At 40.6% G+C, this 22783-nt stretch overlaps 1 protein-coding gene across 1 annotated transcript in view; it reads left to right on the plus strand.

Annotated features, from left to right (window-relative positions):
- CENPF (centromere protein F) overlaps positions 1-22783 on the plus strand; it is a 58522-nt gene that overhangs the window by 23371 nt on the left and 12368 nt on the right. The window contains exons 10-14 of the mRNA XM_061185605.1: positions 3596-3718; positions 9518-9653; positions 11600-14994; positions 16287-19028; positions 20267-20419. Coding sequence (XP_061041588.1) covers positions 3596-3718; positions 9518-9653; positions 11600-14994; positions 16287-19028; positions 20267-20419 — 6549 coding nt within the window. The remainder of the gene's footprint in view (positions 1-3595; positions 3719-9517; positions 9654-11599; positions 14995-16286; positions 19029-20266; positions 20420-22783) is intronic.

Raw genomic sequence — 22783 nt, forward strand, 5'->3', positions numbered from 1 at the left:
TGATGACACCCGTGTTTATGTCTCCAGCCTGGATGTCTGGTCTGAACTTCAGACTTGTGGGTTTGTATCTGATATTTCCACTCACACATGTAATAGGCATCTCACACTTAAAACATGTTATTAATGGAATTCCAACTTTTTTCAGACTTGTTCTTTGCTTAGTCTTCCTTGTCCCGGTAAATAGCAATTCCATTCTTCACATCGCTCAGGCTTAAACCTCAATGTCATCTTCAACTCCTCTTTTCCTCTCAACACCTCAAAGTAATCCATTAAAACTCTGCTGGCTCTACCTTTATTTATTCACACACACACATATACACATGTGTGTGCATGTGTATTTCTGTGCATATGTATATTGGCATGCATGTGTATATGTGTGTATTATATGAATAGTATAAACTTTTTTGTGTGTTAGAACGCAAAATCTATATAGAACAAATGTACAATAAATTACTATAAGGCACGCCTCTCTTGTGACCATTATATATGTCAGAGGATAGAATCTTGTTGGCCACCCCAGAAACCCTTCATGTGCCACATACCTCCCTGCTAAGAATAAGCCTGACTTCTCTGTCTGTCTTTATGTTTTATACTGGATCTGACTGCTTTCACCATCTCCAGCTCTTTACACATCATCTCTCACCTGGGTTTCTGTACCAGCATCCTAACTGGTGTCCCTGCTTCCACCCTTCCTCCTCACAGTGTGTTTTCAATCAGCAGCCAGAGTGAGTCTTTTCAAGTGTAGGTCAGATCATGTCACTCCTCTGTTCAGAAGTCTGCAGTCACTCCCCATTTCTCAGAGTAAGAGTCAGGTCCTTCCAAATGTATGCAGGAGCCTAGGTGGCCTTCCCACCACCTCACCCGCTCACCCCATCTCCCACTCTCCCCTTGCTTACCTGTGCACGTGGCCTCCTTGCCATGGGGGGACACACCCAGCAAGTGGCAGCTTTGGGCTTTGCTCTTGGGGGTGCTCTGTCCCCAGACAGATCTGTAGGGTGTGAGCCTTCACTTTCTGAAGGCTTCTGCTCCAGTGTCACCTTATGAATGACATCTTCCCGTGGTCACTACATAGACCCCTGCCCTCAAGTACTTTCTGTTTCTTTACCTTGCTTTATTTCTCTCCATAAGTTCTATCACCTGACGTATAGTAGAGTTATTTGTTTATTTAAATATCATCTTCCAGGGCTTCCCTGGTGGTGCAGTGGTTAAGAATCCGCCTACCAATACAGGGGACACAGGTTCGAGCCCTGGTCTGGGGAAGATCTCACATGCCACGGAGCAACTAAGCCCGTGTGCCGCAACTACTGAGCCCGCGCTCTAGAGCCCGCATGCCACAACTACCGAGTCCGCGTGCTACAACTACTGAAGCCGCGCGCCTAGAGCCCGTGCTCTGCAACAAGAGAAGCCACCTCAATGAGAAGCCCCCGCACTGCGACGAAGGGTAGCCCCTGCTCACCACAACTAAAAAGAAAGCCCGCGCGCAGCAACGAAGACCCAATGCAGCCAAAAATAAATAAATTAATTAATTTTAAAAAATATTATCTTCCTTCCATCACTCAGATCTTTGCATGAGGACAGGGTCTCGTCTGTTTAGTTTTCTGCTCTATCTGCAATGCGGAAGCACTAAATATCCAGAGCTTTAAACTGTCAGAAGAAGCAATGTGGTCATTCATTCTTTTCTTCTTATTTTTTTTTTTTGGCTGCTACCTGAGGCTTGTGGAATTTTAGTTCCCCAACCAGGGATTGAACATGGGCCCTCAGCAGTGAAAGCGCAGAGTCCTAACTGCTGGACCGCCAGGGAATTCCCAATTCATTCTTTTCTTGACTTCACCCATTCTCCCTGAGAGGGTGACACATTTTAGAGTTTTACGCTGAATATGTCAGGTATTCACCTGTTGTCAGAGTTATACTTATTTTCTTAAGTGTTTATTTCTTTATTTTCTAAAAGTGAGGATTTACCAATTAGGTTGTCTCATTATATGAAAAATACAGGTTAATTCCCAAATGCAAGATATAGCAGCGTAGGACATGTTGATTTCTAGTAGCAGAGGAGCTGGGGATGGGGGAATGCAGGTGAAATGTGGAGAGCCAACATTTATTGACATCTCTTACATACAAGGGATTATTTGAAGTTCTAATAGAGTCATTCCTTTATCTATCCATCTGTCCAAGTTTGGAAAAAAGAAAAAAAAATCTTCCTGTGCCAGGATAAATTGTTATGAACTATTTATTGGATGTCCTCCAAAACTTTTAAAAATATACATTTGCAAATGTATAATTTTTTTTTTTTTGGTTTTAACTTTTGTTTAAAAGGGAACATTCCATTGGTAGTGTCTGAGCCTTGTTTTTGTCAGATGTTTTGTGGTTTATTAGTCATTCCCCTACTGATGGGTATTTAGGTTCATGTAGCACCATTGGTAGTATCATTGGGCAGGTAAAGGTGTGTGTTGCTGGTGCTTCTGTAGGACAGCTTCCTACATGTGACATTGATGGCCTCGAGGGCATATGTGTTCTCACGTGTGATAGGTACTTCCAAATTGCCCTCCAGAAAAGTCGTAGCAGTTCACCTGACACCAGCTGTAAGAGGCCTGTTTCCTCCCATCCTCCTAGTAGGAGATAGTCCAGGTTTTAAAATTTTTGCCAACTAAGGAATGAAAAATGTTATCATTGTTTTAATTCACACTTTTAAAAAATATATATTTATTTATTTATTTGGCTGCCTCGGGTCTTTGTTGCGGCGTGAGGGCTCTTCGTTGTGGCGCACGGGCTTCTCTCTAGTTGTGGAGTGCCGGTTTTCTCTTCTCTAGTTGTGGCGCGTGGGCTCCAGAACACGTAGGCTCTGTGGTTTGTGGCACGTGGGCTCTAGTTGAGAGGTGCGAGCTCAGTAGTTGCGGCGCATGGGCTTAGTTGCCCCGCAGCATGTGGGATCTTAGTTCCCTGACCTGGGATCGAACCCGCATCCTCTGCACTGTAAGGTAGATTCTTTACCACTGGACCACCAGGGAAGTCCCAATTCACACTTTCTTGATTACCACTGAGGTTATTTCTTTCAGAACGTGATTTGCCATTTGTATCTTTTGTATAACATTTCTGTTTCTGTCCTTTGCTCTTTTTTTAAATGGGCTTGCCTCTTTGTATATTGAATCAGATATGCTTTATGTGTTGTATTTTGGAAATACCGTTTTTATTCTGTTGTATTTATTGCAAATGTGTTCTCCCAGTTTGTTTTCTCAACTTTTGTTGTTTCCTATCTCATTTTTTAAAATTTAGTTTATTACTATTTATTTTTTAAATTTAGTTTATTACTATTTAGCTGTTTTATTTTTTGTGGTTAATTGTTTTCCTTGTGGCTTCCTCCTCAAACCCAGCCTTTTTCATCAGCGTATGCTGCTGCCAAGTAATGTCACAGTTTGACATGACGGTATTTTAAGTTCAACTTCTAGGGCCTTATTAAGCTGTGATGTATAGTGTGTCTCAACCAAAATAGATGGCATCAATTCTTATATTCCATGACCTTTTTATTCTTTAAGAATAAATAGTTATTTAAAAAGTAAAGAAAATAAAAATGAAGCTTTGCTTTGTTTTCTATTTGTAGGTCACATCTGTAAAGTACCAGCTAGAAAAAAAATTGGAAGAGTTTAAGGAGAAGTTCAGTAGAACTGAACAGACCTTACAGGCGAGTCAGACCAAGGAAAATGAGCTGAGGAGAAGCAGTGAGGTAAGTGAGGGGTAGAGGAGTATTTGTCCACTTCTGTACAGGAGGAAGTGGGAGGGTTAAAGAATTTCTATACCATTTTCTAGTCGTTTATTATAGCTACATTTTTGTTTTTAATTTGCCAGAAGTATATATTACAAAGTGTTTTGTATATAATCTATGACATAGAACATGTGGTTTTTTTTTTTTTCACTTTCTATTCTGATATAACTTACTAATATGCATCTAGCAATTATAGGAAAGCATGACTCATATTAAGACCATGTACTACTCTTTTGTTTTTTTTTAAGATTGTTTTAGACCACCTGTGAGGTGGAAGGATGGAAGAAAGCAAGGGATTTTCTAAATGGAAAGAAACAAAACTGGTGATGGGAGAGGTATAATTTAAATCCCTTTTCCAAGGGTTGGCTTTTGAGTCATCAAATATTAAAAACCTTGTGCAAAGTGATGGACTTAAATGTAAAATTTTTTTTACAGATAAAGAGTTTCTAGATTTAATATTGTTATAAAAGCATCAAGTAACCGTAAATTGTATTACTCTGGTTTTAGCAGTCAACATTAACTTTCATGTTGAGTGTGTACAGGCATGGGTGATGGTGTCTTTGCTGGGTTTTTTTTTTCCTTTGGCCATGCCGCATGGTATACGGGATCTTAGTTCCCCCACCAGGGATCGAACCCGCGCCTCCTGCAGTGGGAGCACGGAGTCTTAACCACTTGACCACCAGGGAATTCCCGTGACGGTGTCTTTGGAGAGTCATGGTAACGATACAAAATGGTGGATGAGGTTTCCCAATGGCACGGATTACAAGGCGTACCCTGATGTTGCTTCTACCGATAGGAGTTTATCTGTACTTACTTTATTTATTTATTTATTTATTTTTGGCTGTGTTGGGTCTTCGTTGCTGCGCATGGGCCTTCTCTAGTTGCGGTGAGCGGGGGCTACTCTTCGTCGCGTTGCTCGGGCTTCTCATTGTGGTGGCTTCTCTTGTTGCGGAGCACGGGCTTCGGTAGTTGTGGCACACAGGCTCAGTAGTTGTGGCTCTTGGGCTCTGGAGTGCAGGCTCAGTAGTTGTGGCGCACGGGCTTAGTTGCTCTGTGCCATGTGGGATCTTCCCAGCCCAGGGTTGGAATCCATGTCCCCTGCATTGGCAGGTGGATTCTTAACCGCTGCGCCACCAGGGAGGTCCCCGTACTTACTTTAATTTGCTTCTCTCCTAATATATTTAGTTGCTTGGAGTTTATTTTAAAGGGCTTAATTAAGAACAATTTAGGAACAGTTAATAGACTGAAACAATATGAATAGAGTCATAAATCTGCATTGTAATTTTATGAAAAATCACAGAACAGTAGAGGTTTCTTTTCCATCAAATGTCACAGGAAAGAATTTGTTTTCACTAATCTTTTAACTATTTTGCAATTACTTTTTAGATTGTACGGTTTTTTTGTTTGTTTGTTTGTTTTTTAAGTTCTCTGTAAAGAAGTGATTTATCCATGTGAGGAAGTCTAAATATATTTATCCCCTCAGCTTCAAAGGGTGTATTATGGTTATAAAATCAGAATGTCTGTCAGTAGCAAAGAAGAGGTTGTTAAAGCAGCTATAGCCTCAGAGGGGTAATACTGCTGGAGAGAGGAGGCCACAGCCCCAGAAACCCGAGTGGAAGAAAACTTCATATCAGATGATGGTTTCATCAGCAAACGTTTTTAAATGAAAGCGTTTGTTTCAGCAAAACAAATGTTCGCCTTTTGGCCAGTGGGGACCAACCAACAGATGCTTCTGCTAACATTTCCACAGGCAGACTGGCACCGAACTCTTCCCTCTGTGAGCTTCCCTTTCAGCCAGGAACTCTCCCGCGACTCCATTGGCTGCCTGGTGGAAACATTTTGTAAAATCGATCGACTGGTTAAGAGGGTCCAAACACTTTGCAAACGGTTTGCTTGACCAAGCCTCCATAGTGGGCTGGACATTTCTTGCAGGTATTTCTGAAGACTCATGCATCCCTGCAGGGCCTGGTTTGTCACCTGTGGAGCTGTCCACCATGAACTCTAGCTAAATGCCCGTCATGTTGCACTTAATATTTCATTGATTTCTGTGTCCAGTGAGGGCAGTCATTGGAGGTGCGTAGCTCAGGGCCAGGGAATTCGTTTAGTATTTGTCTTTAACGTACGTTTGTGTGTGTGTGCCTTCTTTTGAGGATGATATCAAGATTTCAAAGGGTTTAGCTGGCTCTTGCAGTTTGAATTGGGATTGGAATCAGAAAAGCAATTTACCCAGTTAGACTGGTGGTATAACTTCGAGGTAAAATTTTGGTGGCTTTAAAGTGAGCGAGATCTGAAATTGCATCACTTTTCTGCCACCTCCCTGCTGTGTGACCTTGGGACAATGATTACCATTTCTGAGTCTGACTTTCCTCATCTGCATATGGGGACTAATACTAACCCTCCCTTTTTAGAGCTGCATTAATGATTAACTTAAATATTGTATGTCAAATGTTTAGACCCGTGCCCAGCACATAAGGGCTCTTTGGTTTTCACAACTGTTGTAACTTTTTGATGCTACCACTGTTTGCTGTCACCCATAGGCACAGAAAGGATGGGCAAAGGAAAGGGCATTTGAGATTTTTCACATATAAAACTACAGCCTATTCTAGTCTTATCGCGCTGGGTATCTTTCTGTATCTAATTATAAGTACAAACAAGTTTAGCAGGCTTATAGGTTTTGGATGCCAAAAAAATGAGACAGTTGTACTGAAATTTTCCTTGTCCATGTTTAGCAAACTAATATGCTGCTCACAGTGAGAAATTATCAGTAGTGGAAATGTGATTTAATGGCCCAATCAAGGGTAAAGTTAGCATTTAGTATCAAAGTGAATGGAAGGTTTAGATTAGCTGCTCATCCAGCATCCAGTGCCAACCCCACAGCATTGGGGTTAGGCAATCATATACCATCATTTGACAGCCTAGATGAGGGAACACTTGCTTGGGGACCTTCCTGAGCGTGGGGACCTGTATTACAACGGGGTCCGCTAAGGGGCCTGGTCTGGCAGGCAAGAATGATGAGGTGGAAGGGGAAAAACACATCCTTTGCATCCGTCCCTGGTTCACCATACAGACTTCGCCCAGCAGGGGACGTATTAAGCTGCATTCACGGATGGGATCACGAAATGCCACACAGTAACTGAAATTTGTTTTGTCTGGTCCTAGGAAATGATGCTTCCCTGGCTGCTCCTAAACCAAAGTTGATCTGGGTGGAATTGCTCGCTAAGCTCTAAGGCTGGCTTGTGGTTATAGGGTTTTTTGTTGTGTTTTTCCAGACTAGTGCCCAACTCTGCAAATCACGTGAGGTTGCAAGAGATGCCTAGGAGAATATACCCTTGTATGCTTAATGCATCGTTGGCAATGAGCTACCCAGTCAAGTCTTAAGTGGCTGTAAGCTGTGCAGAAAACTAATTGCTGATGGGTGGCAGCCTACAGCTCCATTTTCAGGTGTTCATTTTCTAAATTCTGGCTTTTTAAAATTCTTGGGTTGGCCATAGCCATAGCATGATAAGCCTGCTGGGTCCCAGGATTGGCTGAACATTTCTTCATTTGAAACAAGTATTTATGGAACTACTGCCAGAATAGACAAAGACATGTTAATCTTCTCATTGAGCTTAGTATTCATTTAAATGTCTCCAGTTATACACAGAGATGGATAGAGATGAACAGACACATAAACATAAGTTGCACCCTCCCTCCTGGGGTCCCTCCCCACCTCTTCTCCTCCTTTTCACCTTCCTTCCTCCTACTGGGATGCACCCAGCTTTGCATACAGTGTCTGGTCAGCTTTCTTGTCACGCCTCTAGATGTAGGTGCCATTTGACTTGATGATTTTTTTTAGGGTAAAAAATATAAGTTGCAAAATAAAAATGCTAAGTCAATTCAGATGGTTACATTCTAGTTACTCTCTTATGTTGAGCTCATTTAACTGATCTTAGCATTGATCACACACATCTAACTGCTGTTAAATTTTAGGAGGAAACACTACTGATAATGCTCCATTACCCTTGTTAAAGTGCGTTCAGGTATTTTTCCTTTCACATCTGTGATCTCATTTGAGTGGTGATTATTTGGAGCCTGAAGAGCAAACAAGCAATTATAGATTCTCTAGTTGAATGATGCTAGTTTAAGTCAGTAACATCATTGCACTTTAGTGATCATTCTTTGCAGAATTTCACAATGGCTGGTATGAACGTCAGTCTTGAGATGAGTTGGAGCGGGCTTTTAGTTCTGGTTGATCTCTTAATTTGATAGCTTGTCAGTTGAGCTCATGGAAAGGAGGTAGGATCAGGACAAAGGCGACAGAAATATAACTATAACGGACTCTGTCTTATTTTGATGATGAAATGAACATATATACATGAACACAGCAGCTGCCAGCAAGTTTTCAAGTACTTTCTACCAGCCAGATTCTCCCTCTTCTTGAATTTGGCTTTGCTATGTTGGTACCCATCTGCTGGTAGTAACCAGACTGATAATTGAAGGCAGGCTTCCAGCACTGAATTGCCAGGGCCATCTGTTTTCCAACAGTGCAGTAGGGTTTTGGAGGATGGGTCTTAATTGTTTCTTTAAGATTCAAAAATTTCCCCTACTTTTCAGCTTTTCAGAGGGATATTTTTTAAGTGTGTGTGTGTGTGTTTTAAAGTCAGGCTTATGAATCCCACCGCCCCCACCAAGGATGGGAGTTGCTTGATTCTGTCAGTTTGTAATGATATATGCCAATTCCCAGTGGTCCAGAGGGTGGCATATAATGTAGGTTGAAATACTTATCAGCTGAGCTGTAATATCATTGAAGGTTGAACAGCAGGTTGAGGAATATGGATAGAGGATTTATAATATTTATTATGCAAGTCATGTGGTTAATAAGAAGCATTTTTATTCGGCATGCAAATATTGCTTCATTTTAAGACTCAGAAAAATAGACAGGTCTCCCTAGAAAATAGAACGGGGCTGCATATGTGTCTCTGCTACTCTATGGCACATTGATGCATGGGTCCTTCATTTAATCAGGTACCCAAAGGACCTGTTTTCACTGTGAAATCTCAGATTCCTCCACCTAGAATTAATTCTTCCATGCTCCAGCCCTCTGATTTCCCATAGCACACTTCATCTCTCTTGAGGATGTAGTGCATCTTGGTGTGTATTAAGTGATTGGTATTACATCTTCCCCCAGTGGCGGGTACCTGGTCCTGGGGGCAGAGACTCTCTTAGTTTGTAGCTGCATCTTTCATAATGCCCATTCCAACATCTTTACATTGCAGACTTTCTAAATAAACATTTATTAAAGGTAATTTTACTCATAAAGACATTCCCATAACAGTGAACCTTAAGATGGTTTTACAACGAAACATCAAAATTTGTCACGTGAATTTTTTGGTTCGATAGCACCTCAGAACTTTGCAAAGATATATTTGATCATTCAGGTGTGATGGGAACTTGGAGCATTTGTGTCTTTGGGGAGCTTGTAAATAGGGTTTTCCTTTATGAACGAACACTTTCACAACCATAGGGACATCCAGAAAGTTCAAAAAATATATTTCTTGAAGTAAAAAGATTATCATCCGTTTTGGGTTTTGTGCTTTTGACTTCTATTTATAAAATCATTTTATTGAAGTAAAACTATGGAACTTCATTGCTCAAAGGGAAAGTGTGATTCCTCCCCTAGTGAGATACACACACAGTCCCATTAGGGACCCTCACCAATGCAGAAGTCCTAAGCTGCTAGAGCATCTGCTTGGGTGATAACTAACTAAACCTGTGCTTTAGGAAATGAAGAGGGAAAACAGCCTCCTTAAGAGTCAGTCTGAGCAAAGGGCCAGAGAAGTCTGCCACCTGGAGGAAGAACTGAAGAAGGCCAAGCAGCGTTTGAGTCAGAGCCAGAACTTTGCAGAAGAAATGAGGGGTGAGTAAACGTAGCGTTTTTGAGTTCTTTCTCTAGGCTAATGTTCCCACGAAGGAGGATGGATATCATTAGAAGCTTCTTTGAATTTTTCCATATCTTCTCCCAGAGAGATGCCTGCAGTTGATGTGGAAAAAGTTTTTGCTTTTCCACTTTTTCGTTTCCAGAGTGATAGTTGGACTTTTTTTTTTTTATTGGAATACACTGAGTCCCCAGATGCCTGGTTTTCAGCACTTTGAAACCAGAAGGGTAAATATTTTCCACACAAAAGTAAATTGTCGGGGCTGTCTCTCGCCCCAGAGTGCTATTTTGTGTCTCAAGTGTGTCTGTTAGTTACATCCAGACGGCACATCTTCTTACCCATCACCATTTCCCTTATAATGGAAAATCCTATGTTAAATGCATGTTTTCCCAGCCCTTAGTGACCATTGTTTTGGGATGGCTTACTTGACTGAATGATTTTATTTCCTTACTCTCTGTATAGCCATAGAATGATGCTGTATACACCAAATGAATCCACCGTTTGTTTCACATTTATGTATATGTGCCTTGAGTCTTTACTTACATTTATGTTCTCCCCTGAGGTATTTGCACATCTTGGATTTCTTTTAACTTGACTTGTGGAATGGGTGTCACACTTCTCTGTGACTGTTTTCTTTTTAAATTCCAGTCTCCCTAAGACAGCTTTCCATTTTTCCATGGCAGGAGGTAGAAATGTCAATCTTCAGCTTTTTTGAAAGAAAACTATAGGAAAAGAAAGGGTTAGGGCGTTTTTCAGTGTTGGTCACCAGTATCATTGTTTGAGGTCCTCACACGCAAAGTGGATTGATATCCCCTGTGGTGCTGTCTCCACCAGCCTTCCACTCTCAGTATGTAGCCTGAGATTAGGGGGCTAAAAATAAGAATGATTTCTAGTTACATCTGAGTTTATAATACATGCTACCTTTTTCATCTACTATTGAGATTCTCAACTTTTATTCTTCCTCAACATACTTGGGAAGCCTTCCCATCATTGTTGAATGAAAGCAGTGTGGTTATTCTCAACTAGGAGGGGCCGGTGGGCAGAGGGGAGTTTTTAGGCAGAGGACAGGTGGTAATGGAGTTTGTGACGTGTTGCTGATGATTCTCATCTTCACAGGCACCACCCTCACTCTGAAGGGCTGGGATGTGGGGGGATATTGCTTCTCAGTGATACTCACACGTAGGCCTCGAGAGTTACTGATATATAGCACCATATACTATTAAGATATATATATATTAGTTGAAGTATAGTTGATTTACATGTCAGTTTCAGGTGTACAGCACAGTGATTGTGTTTTTTATACACACACACACACATACACACACATATATATACCCTTTTTCAGATTTTTTCCCCTTATAAGTTATTACAAAATATTGAGTATAATTCCCTGTAGCACTTTATACTCTAGTACTTATGCCTGATCCTATGGATTTTTTGGCTAAAATGGCAAAGAAGTTATTTACTTTTCTGAGAAATCAGGAATACTCCATAGTATTCCTGAGATATTTCCATTTTAGTGCTGCTCTTGTCATACTTTTCTCTCCTTGAATAAGTATTTCCAAAGGGCAAAAATATGCATATACATAAACACATACAAGGAAAAAGAATAAAAGAAAGTTTCATGTGCTTAGGAAAATAATCCCTTGGTATTTTATACAACAACACTTTATTAAGCTGCTGAGAAAGAAGATAAACAAATGTACTGCCATCCTGAAAGGACCATTTTCTCATTGTCTTTATATAAGCTTGGATAATTATCAGGTGATCTACTTTCAAGGAGGTATGCAGGCAATAATGCCAGTTTTTACAGGACTTGAGAAGCTGTTAGTTTGTTTGGATTTTTTTTTTTTTAGAGTTTAGAATTCTTGTAGAGTAAATATTTATTAAAACCATGACAACTTAAAAAAAATTTTTTTTTTAATAGCTAAGAATACTTCTCAGGAAACCATGTTAAGAGATCTTCAAGAAAAAATAAATCAGCAAGAGAATTCCTTGACTTTAGAGAAACTGAAGCTTGCCTTGGCTGATCTGGAAAAGCAGCGAGATTGTTCTCAAGACCTTTTGAAGAAAAGGGAACATCACATTGAACAACTGAATGAAAAGTTAAGCAAAACAGAGAGAGAGTCCGAAGCTTTATTGAGTGCTTTGGAATTAAAGAAGAAAGAATATGAAGAATTGAAAGAAGAGAAAACTCTGTTTTCTCGCTGGAAAAGTGAAAATGAACAACTTTTAAATCAGATGGAATCAGAAAAGGAAAGCTTGCAGAGTAAAATTAATCACTTGGAAACCTGTCTTAAGACACAACAAATAAAAAGTCATGAATACAATGAGAGGGTAAGAACATTGGAGATGGAAAGAGAAAATCTAAACGTCGAGATCAGGAACCTTCACAATGTGATAGACAGCAAGACTGCAGAGGCAGAGACACAGAAGCAAGCTTATGGAGAACTACAACAGAAAGCCGAGTTCTCAGATCAGAAACATGAGAAGGAAATAGAAAATATGTGTTTGAAAATTTCTCAGCTTACCGGGCAAGTTGAAGATCTAGAAGATAAGCTTCAGTTACTCTCAAATGAAATAACGGACAAAGACCAGCGTTACCAAGACTTGCATGCTGAATCTGAGAGCCTCAGGGATCTGCTAAAATCCAGAGATTCCTCTGTGGTGACAAATGAGTCTCATCAGAGAAGTCTTTTGGCATTTGAACAGCAGTCTGCAGTGAATAATTCCTTTGCAAATATAATTGAAGAACAAGAAAGTGTGCTTTCAGAAAGGAGCGAATGCCATTTAGAAACAGACCAAAGTCCAAAAAGCTCATCCATGTTACAAAACAGAGTCGTTTCTCTTGAACTTTCATTAGAGTCTCAAAAGCAGATGAACTCAGATCTGCAAAAGCAGTGTGAAGAATTGGTGCAAATCAAAGGAGAAATTGAAGAAAATCTCATGAAAGCAGAACAGATGCATCAAAGTTTTGTGGCTGAAACAAGTCAACGAATTAGTAAGTTACAAGAAGACACTTCTGTTCATCAGAATGTTGTTGTTGAAACTTTAGTTGCCTTGGAGAGCAAGGAAAGAGAGTTGCAACTTTTGAATGAAAAATTAGAAACTGAGCAGGCAGAGATTCAAGAATTAAAAAAGAGCAACGATCTACTTCAGGAATCTCTAAAGGAGCTACAACTTTTGTCTGAAACTCTGAGCTTCGAGAAAAAGGAAATGAGTTCCATCATTTCTCTTGATAAAAAGGACATTGAAGAGCTGACCCAAGAGAATGGGACTCTCAAGGAAATTAATGCAACCTTAACCCAAGAGAAGATGAACCTGCTCCAAAAAATTGAGAGTTTTTCAAACTGTATAGATGAAAGAGACAAAAGCATTTCAGAGCTATCTAACCAGTACAAACAAGAAAGACTTACTTTACTCCAAAGATGTGAAGAAACAGGAAATGCATTTCGGGATCTTAGTGAAAAATATAAAGCAGAGCAGGAAAAGAACTCTAAATTAGAATGCTTGCTGAATGAATGCACAAGTGTTTGTGAAGATAGAAAAAATGAACTGGGACAGCTAAAGGAAACATTTGCAAGGGAACACCAAGCATTTGTATCGCAATTAGCATTAGCTGAAGAAAGAAACCAGAGTTTAATACTAGAGTTGGAGACAGTGCAGCAAGCCCTGAGATCTGAGATTACAGATATCCAAAGCAATTCCGAGAGGGAGGCTGACGGTTTAAAGCAAGAAATCATGACTTTAAAGGAAGAACAAAGTAAGATGCAACAGGAAGTTAATGCCTTATTACAAGAGAAGGAGCACCTGATGGAATTAATGAAGATGAAACATGAGCATCAGCATCTAGAATTGGAACCAATTCAAGACTCTGTGAAAGTAGCAGAGAGGAAGATAAATACATGTCACGTTCAACTTCCGATGGACCTTGAAGTTAAAGATGCTTCTCTAGACAGTTATAATGCGCAACTGGCACAAGTAGAAACTAAAGTGAGAAACATGGAATTAAAACTTCAGGAGAGTGAGAAGGAGGAGTACCTACAGCACGACTTACAAATTAGAGGAGAATTAGAAACTGGAGATGTGCAACAAGGCACTCAGTCACAAGATATTAGCGGCCTTGGAAACTTTGAAATAGATCCAGAGGAAAAATATATTTCGGTGCTTCACGAGTTGTCAACCAGTCAGCAGGACAATGCCCACCTGCAGTGCTCTCTACAGACGGCAATGAACAAGCTGGATGAGTTAGAGAAGATGTGTGAGGCGTTGCAGGTGGAAAAGCTTGAACTCATATCTGAGCTGAACGACTCAAGATCAGAATGTGTCACAGCAACTAGCAAAATGGCAGAAGAGGTAGGGAAACTAGTAAATGAAGTTAAAATATTAAATGACGAAAATGGACTTCTCCAAGGTGAGTTAGTGAAAGAAACGCCAGAAAGTGAATTTGGTGAACAGCAAGATGAGCAGACATCTGTGTCCTTAAATCCTTTGGATGACAGTAATTCCTATGAGCACTTGACAGTGTCAAACAAAGAAGTTCACATGCACTTTGCTGAACTACAGGAGAAATTCTCATCTTTACAGAGTGAACACAAAATTTTACATGATCAGCATTGTCAGATGAGCTGTAAGATGTCAGAGCTACAGTCCTACATCGACACATTAAAGGCTGAAAATTCAGTCTTGTCCACGAGTCTGAGAAACTCTCAAGGTGACTTGGTAAAGGAGGTGATGCCAGGACCTGGGGAGAAGCATTTACTGTCTTTGTCACTCTCTGGTGTGACTGACAGCCCTGGTAATGCAACAGAATCCTCTTTTTACAAAGATCTTTTAGAGCATATGGGAGAAACATCCCTTTTGAATACTTTAGACAGGACTGTTTTGGCAAACCAGTCCAGTGTAGAGGAGATCTCTTGCAGTAGTCTGGAGGAGGAGAATCTGACTGAGAAAGAAATCCCCTCTGCCCCGGTGAGGAGCATTGAAGAACTTGAGACCGTCTGTCAGATGTACCTGCAGTCCTTCAAGAAGCTAGAAGAGAAAATTGAAAGTCAAGGGATTACGAAAAATAAGGAAATTGAAAAACTCCAACGGTTACTAAGTTCTTCAAGGGAAGAGCTTGACTGTCTCAGGAAGCAGTATTTGTCAGAAAATGAACAGTGGCAGCAGAAGCTGACAAGTGTGACAGCAGAGATGGAGTCCAAGTTGGCGGCAGAAAAGAAACACACGGAACACCTTACACTTGAGCTCGAAGTAGCACGACTCCAGCTTCAAGGTCTGGACTTAAGCTCTCGGTCTCTGCTTGGCACCGACATAGAAGATGTAAGTATGTGGGATTGACATGCTATTTCTCTAATCGAGTGCCTAGTAGGCACGCAATCAATGTTTGTTGAATTGAAATCGACATTAAATCTAAACTAAAACATTTTTAGGGTTCAAGGACATAGGAACAAAATTTACCAAAGTTTTGAAAAAATAAACCAGAACTTTAGGAAAGTGAGACAACTTTATTTGGGGAGTAAATTTCTATCGTGATTATCTTTAAACACTATTATATTGGACATTACTAAGATGTTTTTTAAAGACTCATAGAGAAAATCATGTTACAGAGTCAGAACATGTTCTTCAGGACGTCTGTGTGTTTTCACTCTTTGTGAGTTAATAAAGCACATTAAGTATCAAATTGGAACTTAGGAATGGTAAGGTGATATGAATTTTAACCTCTCTTGCCCTTTTCAGACTGTTTTTAATGTTAGAGTTATAGTCATGAACCTAAATAGTGGAGTTTATTATGTATTTCTAATACTTTTCTGACAATTTGCTTGGATACAAATTTGGATATCAAATCTATGATTTGATATCAGTCATTCAAAGAGACATTTCTTTCTTTATAGAATATGAAATTGTTCAGTTACTTATACCTTTCTCTTTTCTAGTCTACCAGCTAAACTAATAATGGCGTACAGACAATGAGTCTCACTTAATTCCCTCCCTCTACCTCTGTAAGGTAGGGAGGGCAAGTGAGAGGTGACAGCAGTTGTAATCAAAGTAGCAGATCCCTATTTTACAGAGAAGAGAAAGTGAGGTTCAAACATGTGATTTATCCAAGAATATAGTAAGTGCTGGATCTGTGATTAAGTCCTTGGGCTGGGAATCTGGTCATGAAACCCTACTGCCTTCTCTTATCGAAGAATATCATAAATGCTGAAGATGGAAGCCAACCATTTTATGTGGAATTTGTTAGCCTCTTATTTGATAATCCCAAGGAAAATTTCATATTTAGGTTACCCAGCATATTGCTAGCAAGAAAAAAATTTTGAAATGTAACTACATCACAATTTAGATGATCATGTAACTGACCCTGAAGGGTTTGTCTTCATGATAAATACCCAGTACCTTGCCCATAGAGGACACTTACTGAATGTTTGTTTAATTGTGTTGAATATTTGGACGGAGAGAGGTGAATTTGGTGGGAAGAATGCCCTTTGAAGAGATGTGTTTAGCAGAAGCAAGTAGCCAGTTTCTCAAAAATAATACTATAATTCAGCCGATTTATTCTATTTTGATTCTTCTTGAAAAATAAAGTGCCTTCTCATTATATCTTACAACCACAGGCCATTCGGGGTGGAAACGATAGCTGTGACATAAGAGAATCGGAAGAATATACTTCAGAAACTAAAGAGAGGACACCAAAGCATGAGATTCATCAGATTTGTGAAAAAGATGTTCAGCAGGACCTCAGTCTAGAGATGGAGAAAATTACTAAGACGAGTGCAATCAAACTTATAGGAGAATGGTCCAGGGAGCAGTCCCCAGAAACCAGTCATGGGACCCCAGTGGAAGACACAACCCAGGGCTGTTCAGAATGCATTTCCGAATTGTCACTTTCTGGTCCTGATGCTTCGGTACCTATGGATTTTCTGGAGAATCAGGTAACCATTCAGAATCTCCAACTGCAGGTAAAAGAGACATCAAATGAGAATTTGAGATTACTTCATGGCATAAAGGAACGTGACCAAAAAGTTGAAAGCTTGCTAAATGAAATCAAAGAGTTAGACTCAAAACTCAATTTACAGGAAGTACAACTAACTACCAAGATTGAAGCATGTATAGAATTGGAAAAAATAGTTGAGGAACTTAAGAAAGAAAAATCAGATTTCAGTGAAAAATTGGAATCCTTTTCTCATGATAACCAGAGAGTAGAAAGTTCGGGAGGCCTCACTTCTAACTTAGAAATGGGCACAGATAAATTGTCACATGACGGTATTGAAGATGAGGTAGCCAAGGTGACCGACAACTGGAGAGAGAGATGTCTCAGTGTGGAAAATGAGCTGCAGAGGATGAAAGCTGAGAGAGGTAGCACAGAGCATCAGGCCCTCTCTGCAGAAGCCAACTTAGAGGTAGTTCAAACAGAGAAGCTGTTTTTAGAAAAAGACAATGAAAATAAGCAGGAAGTTATAACCTGTCTTGAGGAAGAACTCTTGGTGGTCACAAGTGAGAGAGACCAGCTTCGTGGAGAATTAGATACTTTGTCAAAAGAAAATCAAGAGCTGGATCAGATGTCTGAAAAGATGAAGGAGAAAATACGAGAGCTCGAATCTCATCAAGATGAGTTTCTACATCTCCAAGAGCAGCTGCAGAGTTTGGAAAAGGACTCTCAGGCACTGTCTTTGGTAAGAAGTGAGCTGGAAAACCAAATCAGACAACTGAATAAAGAGACAGAATCACTCGTAAGGGAATCCGAGAGCCTGCAGACCAAACTGAGTGAATTGGAGCATGAAAAGCTGACCGTCGCCAAGGCCTTGGAGGCTGCACTGATGGAGAAAGGTGAGGTCGCGGTGAGGCTGAGCTCAACGCAGGAGGAAGTGCACCAGCTGAGAAAAGGCATTGAGAAACTTAGGGTCCGCATCGAGGCCGATGAAAAGAAGCAGCTCCACGTCTCAGAGAAACTGAAAGAAAGCGAGCGTAGGAACGACTCGCTTCAGGATAAAGTTGAGACCCTGGAAAGGGAATTGCATATGGCAGAAGAAAACCAAGAGCTGGTGATTCTTGATGCTGAGAATTCCAAGGCAGAGGTGGAGACCCTAAAAACACAAATAGAATTGATGACTGAAAGCCTGAAAGCTTTAGATTTAGACCTTGTCACCATACGGTCCGAAAAAGAAAATCTGGTGAAACAACTACAAGAAAAACAAGGTCAGGTGTCTGAATTACACACGTTACTCTCTTCATTGAAAAATGTATTAGAAGAAAAGGAGCGAGAGAAAATACAGATGAAAGAAGAATCTAAAGCTGTGGTGGAGATGCTGCAAACACAATTGAAAGAGCTAAGTGAGGAAGTAGCAGCCTTGTGTGATGACCAGGAGACCTGGAAGGTGGAAGAACAGAGTCTGGACTCCCCAGTGCAGGAAGTACATCAGCTGAGAAATAACATTGGAAAGCTGAAAGTCCACCTAGATACTAATGAAAGGAAGCAGCTCCATATCTTAGAAAAACTGAAGGAAAGTGAGCATCAGGCAGCTTTGCTTAAGGATACAGTTGAGAACCTTGAAAGAGAACTAGAGGTATCAGGAAAAAACCAAGAGCATGTGATTCTTGAGGCTGAGAAGTCCAAAGCAGAGGTAGAGACCCTGAAAGCAAAAATAGAGGAGATGGCCCAAAATCTGAGAGCTTTGGAGTTAGATCTTGTCAATACAAGGTCAGAAAAAGAAGATCTGACAAAAGAATTACAAAAAGAGCAAGGTCAAGTGTCTGAATTAGAAACATTAAACTCTTCATTTGAAAATCTACTGCAAGAAAAAGAGCAAGAAAAAGAACAGATGAAGGAAGAATCTAAAGCTGTGGTGGAGATACTGCAAACACAATTGAAAGAGCTAAGTGAGGAAGTAGCAGCCTTGTGTGATGACCAGGAGACCTGGAAGGTGGAAGAACAGAGCCTGAGTAGTCAGGTAGATTCCCTTGAACATGAGAAGGCTCAACTGCTACAGGGCCTTGACGAGGCCAAAAGTAATTACATGCTTTTGCAATCTTCTGTGAATCGCCTCATTCAAGAAGTAGAAGATGGCAAACAGAAACTAGAGAAAAAGGATGAAGAAATCAGGATACTAAAAAATCGTATTCAAGACCAAGAGCAGCTGGTCTCTAAGCTGTCCCACATGGAAGGAGAACGGCAACTTTGGGAGGAGCAAAGAACAAAACTGGAGAATCTGATGGTGGAATTGGAGCAGAAGACCCAGGTGCTGCAATCCAAAAATGACGCTTTGCAGGACACCTTAGAAGCTCTGCAGAATTCTTCCAAGGATCTGGAGAAAGAGCTTGAATTGACAAAAATGGAAAAAATGTCCTTTGTTGAAAAAGTAAGTGGCTTTATCTCTGTACATTTGAATGTGTTGTCATGCGGGAGGGTCAACCACTGTGTGAATTCTGTTTCCTTCTGGACAGTGTTTGCAGTATTGGACCAAACTTTGTAAAGGCTTTACATTTTGGGGTCTTGAACTGTGGGGACATTGAGTTGGCTCCAGCAGTGGTGACCCTTTGCTTTGGCACACACTTCCATGGGGCACTTCTATGGATTGGCATGGTTTTCACTGTGGCACCTGGACAGGGCAGAAGCTTTTGGATTGTGTGTGGTTCCTTTCTCACAGTACATCAGAATAGCAGCCCCCATACCCATATCCAATTGAGAACCACTGCTGTAGAGAGTATAACAGATATCAATTAGAATCAGTAGGGATCCCCTTTGCTGCTGCCCTGCCTTTTTTTGCCTTTAGGAGAAAGAACTATTAAAGATACTGACACAATTGTAACCGATAGAACCCTCATGGCTCCCAGGGCATGTCCTGGGGATTTTGTGCTTTCAGCCCCTCTTTTGTACCTTCTCTTCGGGCAGTCTCCTGTTCTGTTAGCTGATGTTTAAAGGGAAAATCTGTCATCCGGAAGCTCAATTATTAAAGAAAAATTAAGTTTTTGCCCTATACTTACTGACCTAGGAAAGTGATTCCTTCAAATTAAGTTTTTACTGGACAAATATTAAGAGACTGTCCAGAAAATACAATCACTCATACCTCTGTATTTTCCAAGAATTTCAAGTTTTTGTATGGCAGTTATGGGTGGAGACAATTAGACAAACTATACCAGGCTGTTTCAATCTGATATAGGGACGAATGTAAACAATACTGCTTTAACTGGTTTTAATGAATCATAGTCATGTTTCTTGCATTTTAGCATGGCATTGGAGAATTAGTAAGAGATCCAAGAGCTGATAGATTAAGTCACTGCCTCGTACAATATTCTCTGATATTTAAGTTTAATTCAAATCATTACTTCTACGAAGGATTTTAAGACTTGGTAATATTATCTTTCTTTGTCATTCCTTTCCTTATTGTTGTCTTTTATTAAATCTTGCAGAGAAGAAAAGGTAAGCTTACCAGTAGGTTTTGAGGATATTAGTTGAGTGGATTAGTAAAGGGAGGATTAGCTGGGTTTTATTTTATTATTGGAGGCTAAAGCAAATGTCGTGAATATGCTGTATAAGAGTGATTAATTTGATCAAACAGACAGCCATAAGCAGATCCTAACGAAGACGAAATTTCAGGTAAACACAATGACGGTGAAGGAAACTGAGCTGCAGCAGGAAATGCATGCGATGGTACAGAAAACGACGGAGCTGAAAGAAGAATTTAGTAGGGAGAAAAACAGGCTAACTGAAGATTTAAAATTAGTGTCGGAAGAAATAAAGAGCAGAAAAGTAAGTTTCTCTGTGACAGATTCATTACACTCCTCTGATAATTCTTGTGCACTCTCTCCTTGTTTGTTTTTGTAAGACCTTCTGTAATGTACCAAACTTCTTTTTTAGCCTTTGAAAAGAGTAACCCAAGCTTATGTCATGATCAGACCTGCAGTAATTTTCGCCATCCAGCACTGTCGTGAGCCCGGAAGGAGTCAGGCGAGGCCCCTGAACACATGAATATACCTGTCATGGAGCCCAAATAGTTTTTTCATAGAAGACGACCCTTGTAACTACATTAACGCATACCAGAAAAGGATTTCATGCCGCTTTCAGTAGGCTGTTGTCCTAGCCTGCCACAGATTACAAGCCCGAACATTGCTAGAGACAAATGCACTGATCTTGCAAAGAACTAACAAAGTAACAGAAAGAAAGTCATAGTAAGATGTAAAGTTGGAGCAGTCTTGGGGTGCTATTTGAGGGCAGGTTGTGGCAGAACTATAGCATTTGGGCTGCCACTCCCACTGCTGGTCCCCTAATAGACATTGCTGATTCATGCACTTTCTCCTGAATCTCTTAACACCAAGTCTTAGGTAGCAGCTACCATGCGTGCAAATGGTAAACACTCCTATATTCATGTAGTCCTTGTGCAACTTCATCCCTAAGTAATTCTCAGAAAAGGACAGCAAAATATAATTGTGATTATGACCCAGAGTAATCAAAAAAAGTTGAAGCGATATTTGTAATGGCCTGTATAAGGAGTTGGGGAAGTTAGTGCTTTTCTTTAAATGTGGTATTTAATCTAATGAAAATTGAAAAGTTTTGGCATTTAATCTCAGCAACTGGCTCATGGAATTTTCTGGCAATGCTCTGTGGAAGGAGTTCCTATGGATGATATTTGAGTCCTGAGTCTGCTAAAATCTCCTTTGGTACTGAGCAGCTTGGGAGTATCCCAAGTATATTGTTATTCGTCTTTCATTTATAGGCTCTACTAAAAAGGAAAGCTAGGTGTTCAGCCTCAAGGCCATACATATGAGTGTGTTAGTCTGCAATGGCTTTATTCATTCTATAAACACGGCTAAGGTCAGAGGATAGAATGGTGAGCGATAGCTGTCCTGTGGTTCTTCCTGCACTCATAGAACTTACCATCTTGACATACAATAAATCATTAAATAAGAAATATATCAAATAATCATAAACTGTTAAGTGCTATAAAGGAAGCAAGATTCTTCACTGCAGAATATTTGGGAAGTGGAGTGTGGGGTAAGGAAGAACCTAATTTAGATGGGGTGGTCAGAGAATCTCACGTGCAAGGCAAGGAGTCAGCCATGTGAAGAACAGGGCAAACGAAGGAGACTTCTAGGTCTAGAGAGCAGTGTGATAGAATCTCTGAAATTAGAAAGATCTTTGTACGTTTTAGAAATGGAGGGCTTCCCTGGTGGCCCAGTGGTTGAGAATCTGCCTGCTAATGCAGGGGACACAGGTTCGAGCCCTGGTCTGGGAAGATCCCACATGCCGCGGAGCAACTGGGCCCGTGAGCCACAATTACTGAGCCTGCGCTGTCTGCAGCCTGTGCTCCGCAACAAGAGAGGCCAAGATAGTGAGAGGCCCGCTCACCGTGATGAAGAGTGGCCCCCGCTCGCCGCAACTAGAGAAAACCCTCGCACAGAAACGAAGACCCAACACAGCCAAAAATAAATAAATAAATAAATAAATAAATAAATTTATTTAAAAAAAAAAAAGAAATGGAAAGGAAGCCATTGTGTCTGGAGTCAGATGGAAAATAATAGGAAAGAAGTTTGGAGCAGTAGGAAGGCATGGTAAAGAACTAGAGTAGAATCTAAAGTGACACCAAATACATGAGACTGGAGATTGAAGGGAATGCTTAGGGTGGATACATGAATTTGGCTAGTTCAGAATATAGGTAGTGTTTAAAAATTATGGGAATGGTAGAAAATATAGATGGAGAAGAGAAGATGGCTCGGGGCCTAGCCCAGATGCCCTCCAGCATGTAGGGTGAGATGGAGGAGGAAGAGCCAGCAAAGAAACTGAGAAGACAAGATGAGGCAAACCAGGAGAGCGTCATGTTCTAGAAGCCACGCATGCAGGCTCTCTCAAGACTGAAGGAGTGGTCAGCGGCAGCAGATTCTACTTGGAGGTCGAATGAGATGAGGGCTGAAGAGTGCTCCTCGGGTTTGCAACATGGAGCTTAACACCGCCGTGAAAAGCTGTTTCCGGAGGAGCTGGGATGAAAGCAGGTTGGAGTGGGTTGAGGAGTGAACGGTTGATGAGGAAGTGGACACAGCATGTATATAAACACGTACAGAAACAGCTATCTGGGGTCAGGCACGGAGAAGCCAGATACCTCTAGGGCTGCAGTGTTGA

The sequence above is a fragment of the Eubalaena glacialis genome, chromosome 3 (assembly GCF_028564815.1).
Source record: "Eubalaena glacialis isolate mEubGla1 chromosome 3, mEubGla1.1.hap2.+ XY, whole genome shotgun sequence".
NCBI classification, from domain to species: Eukaryota; Metazoa; Chordata; class Mammalia; order Artiodactyla; family Balaenidae; genus Eubalaena; species Eubalaena glacialis.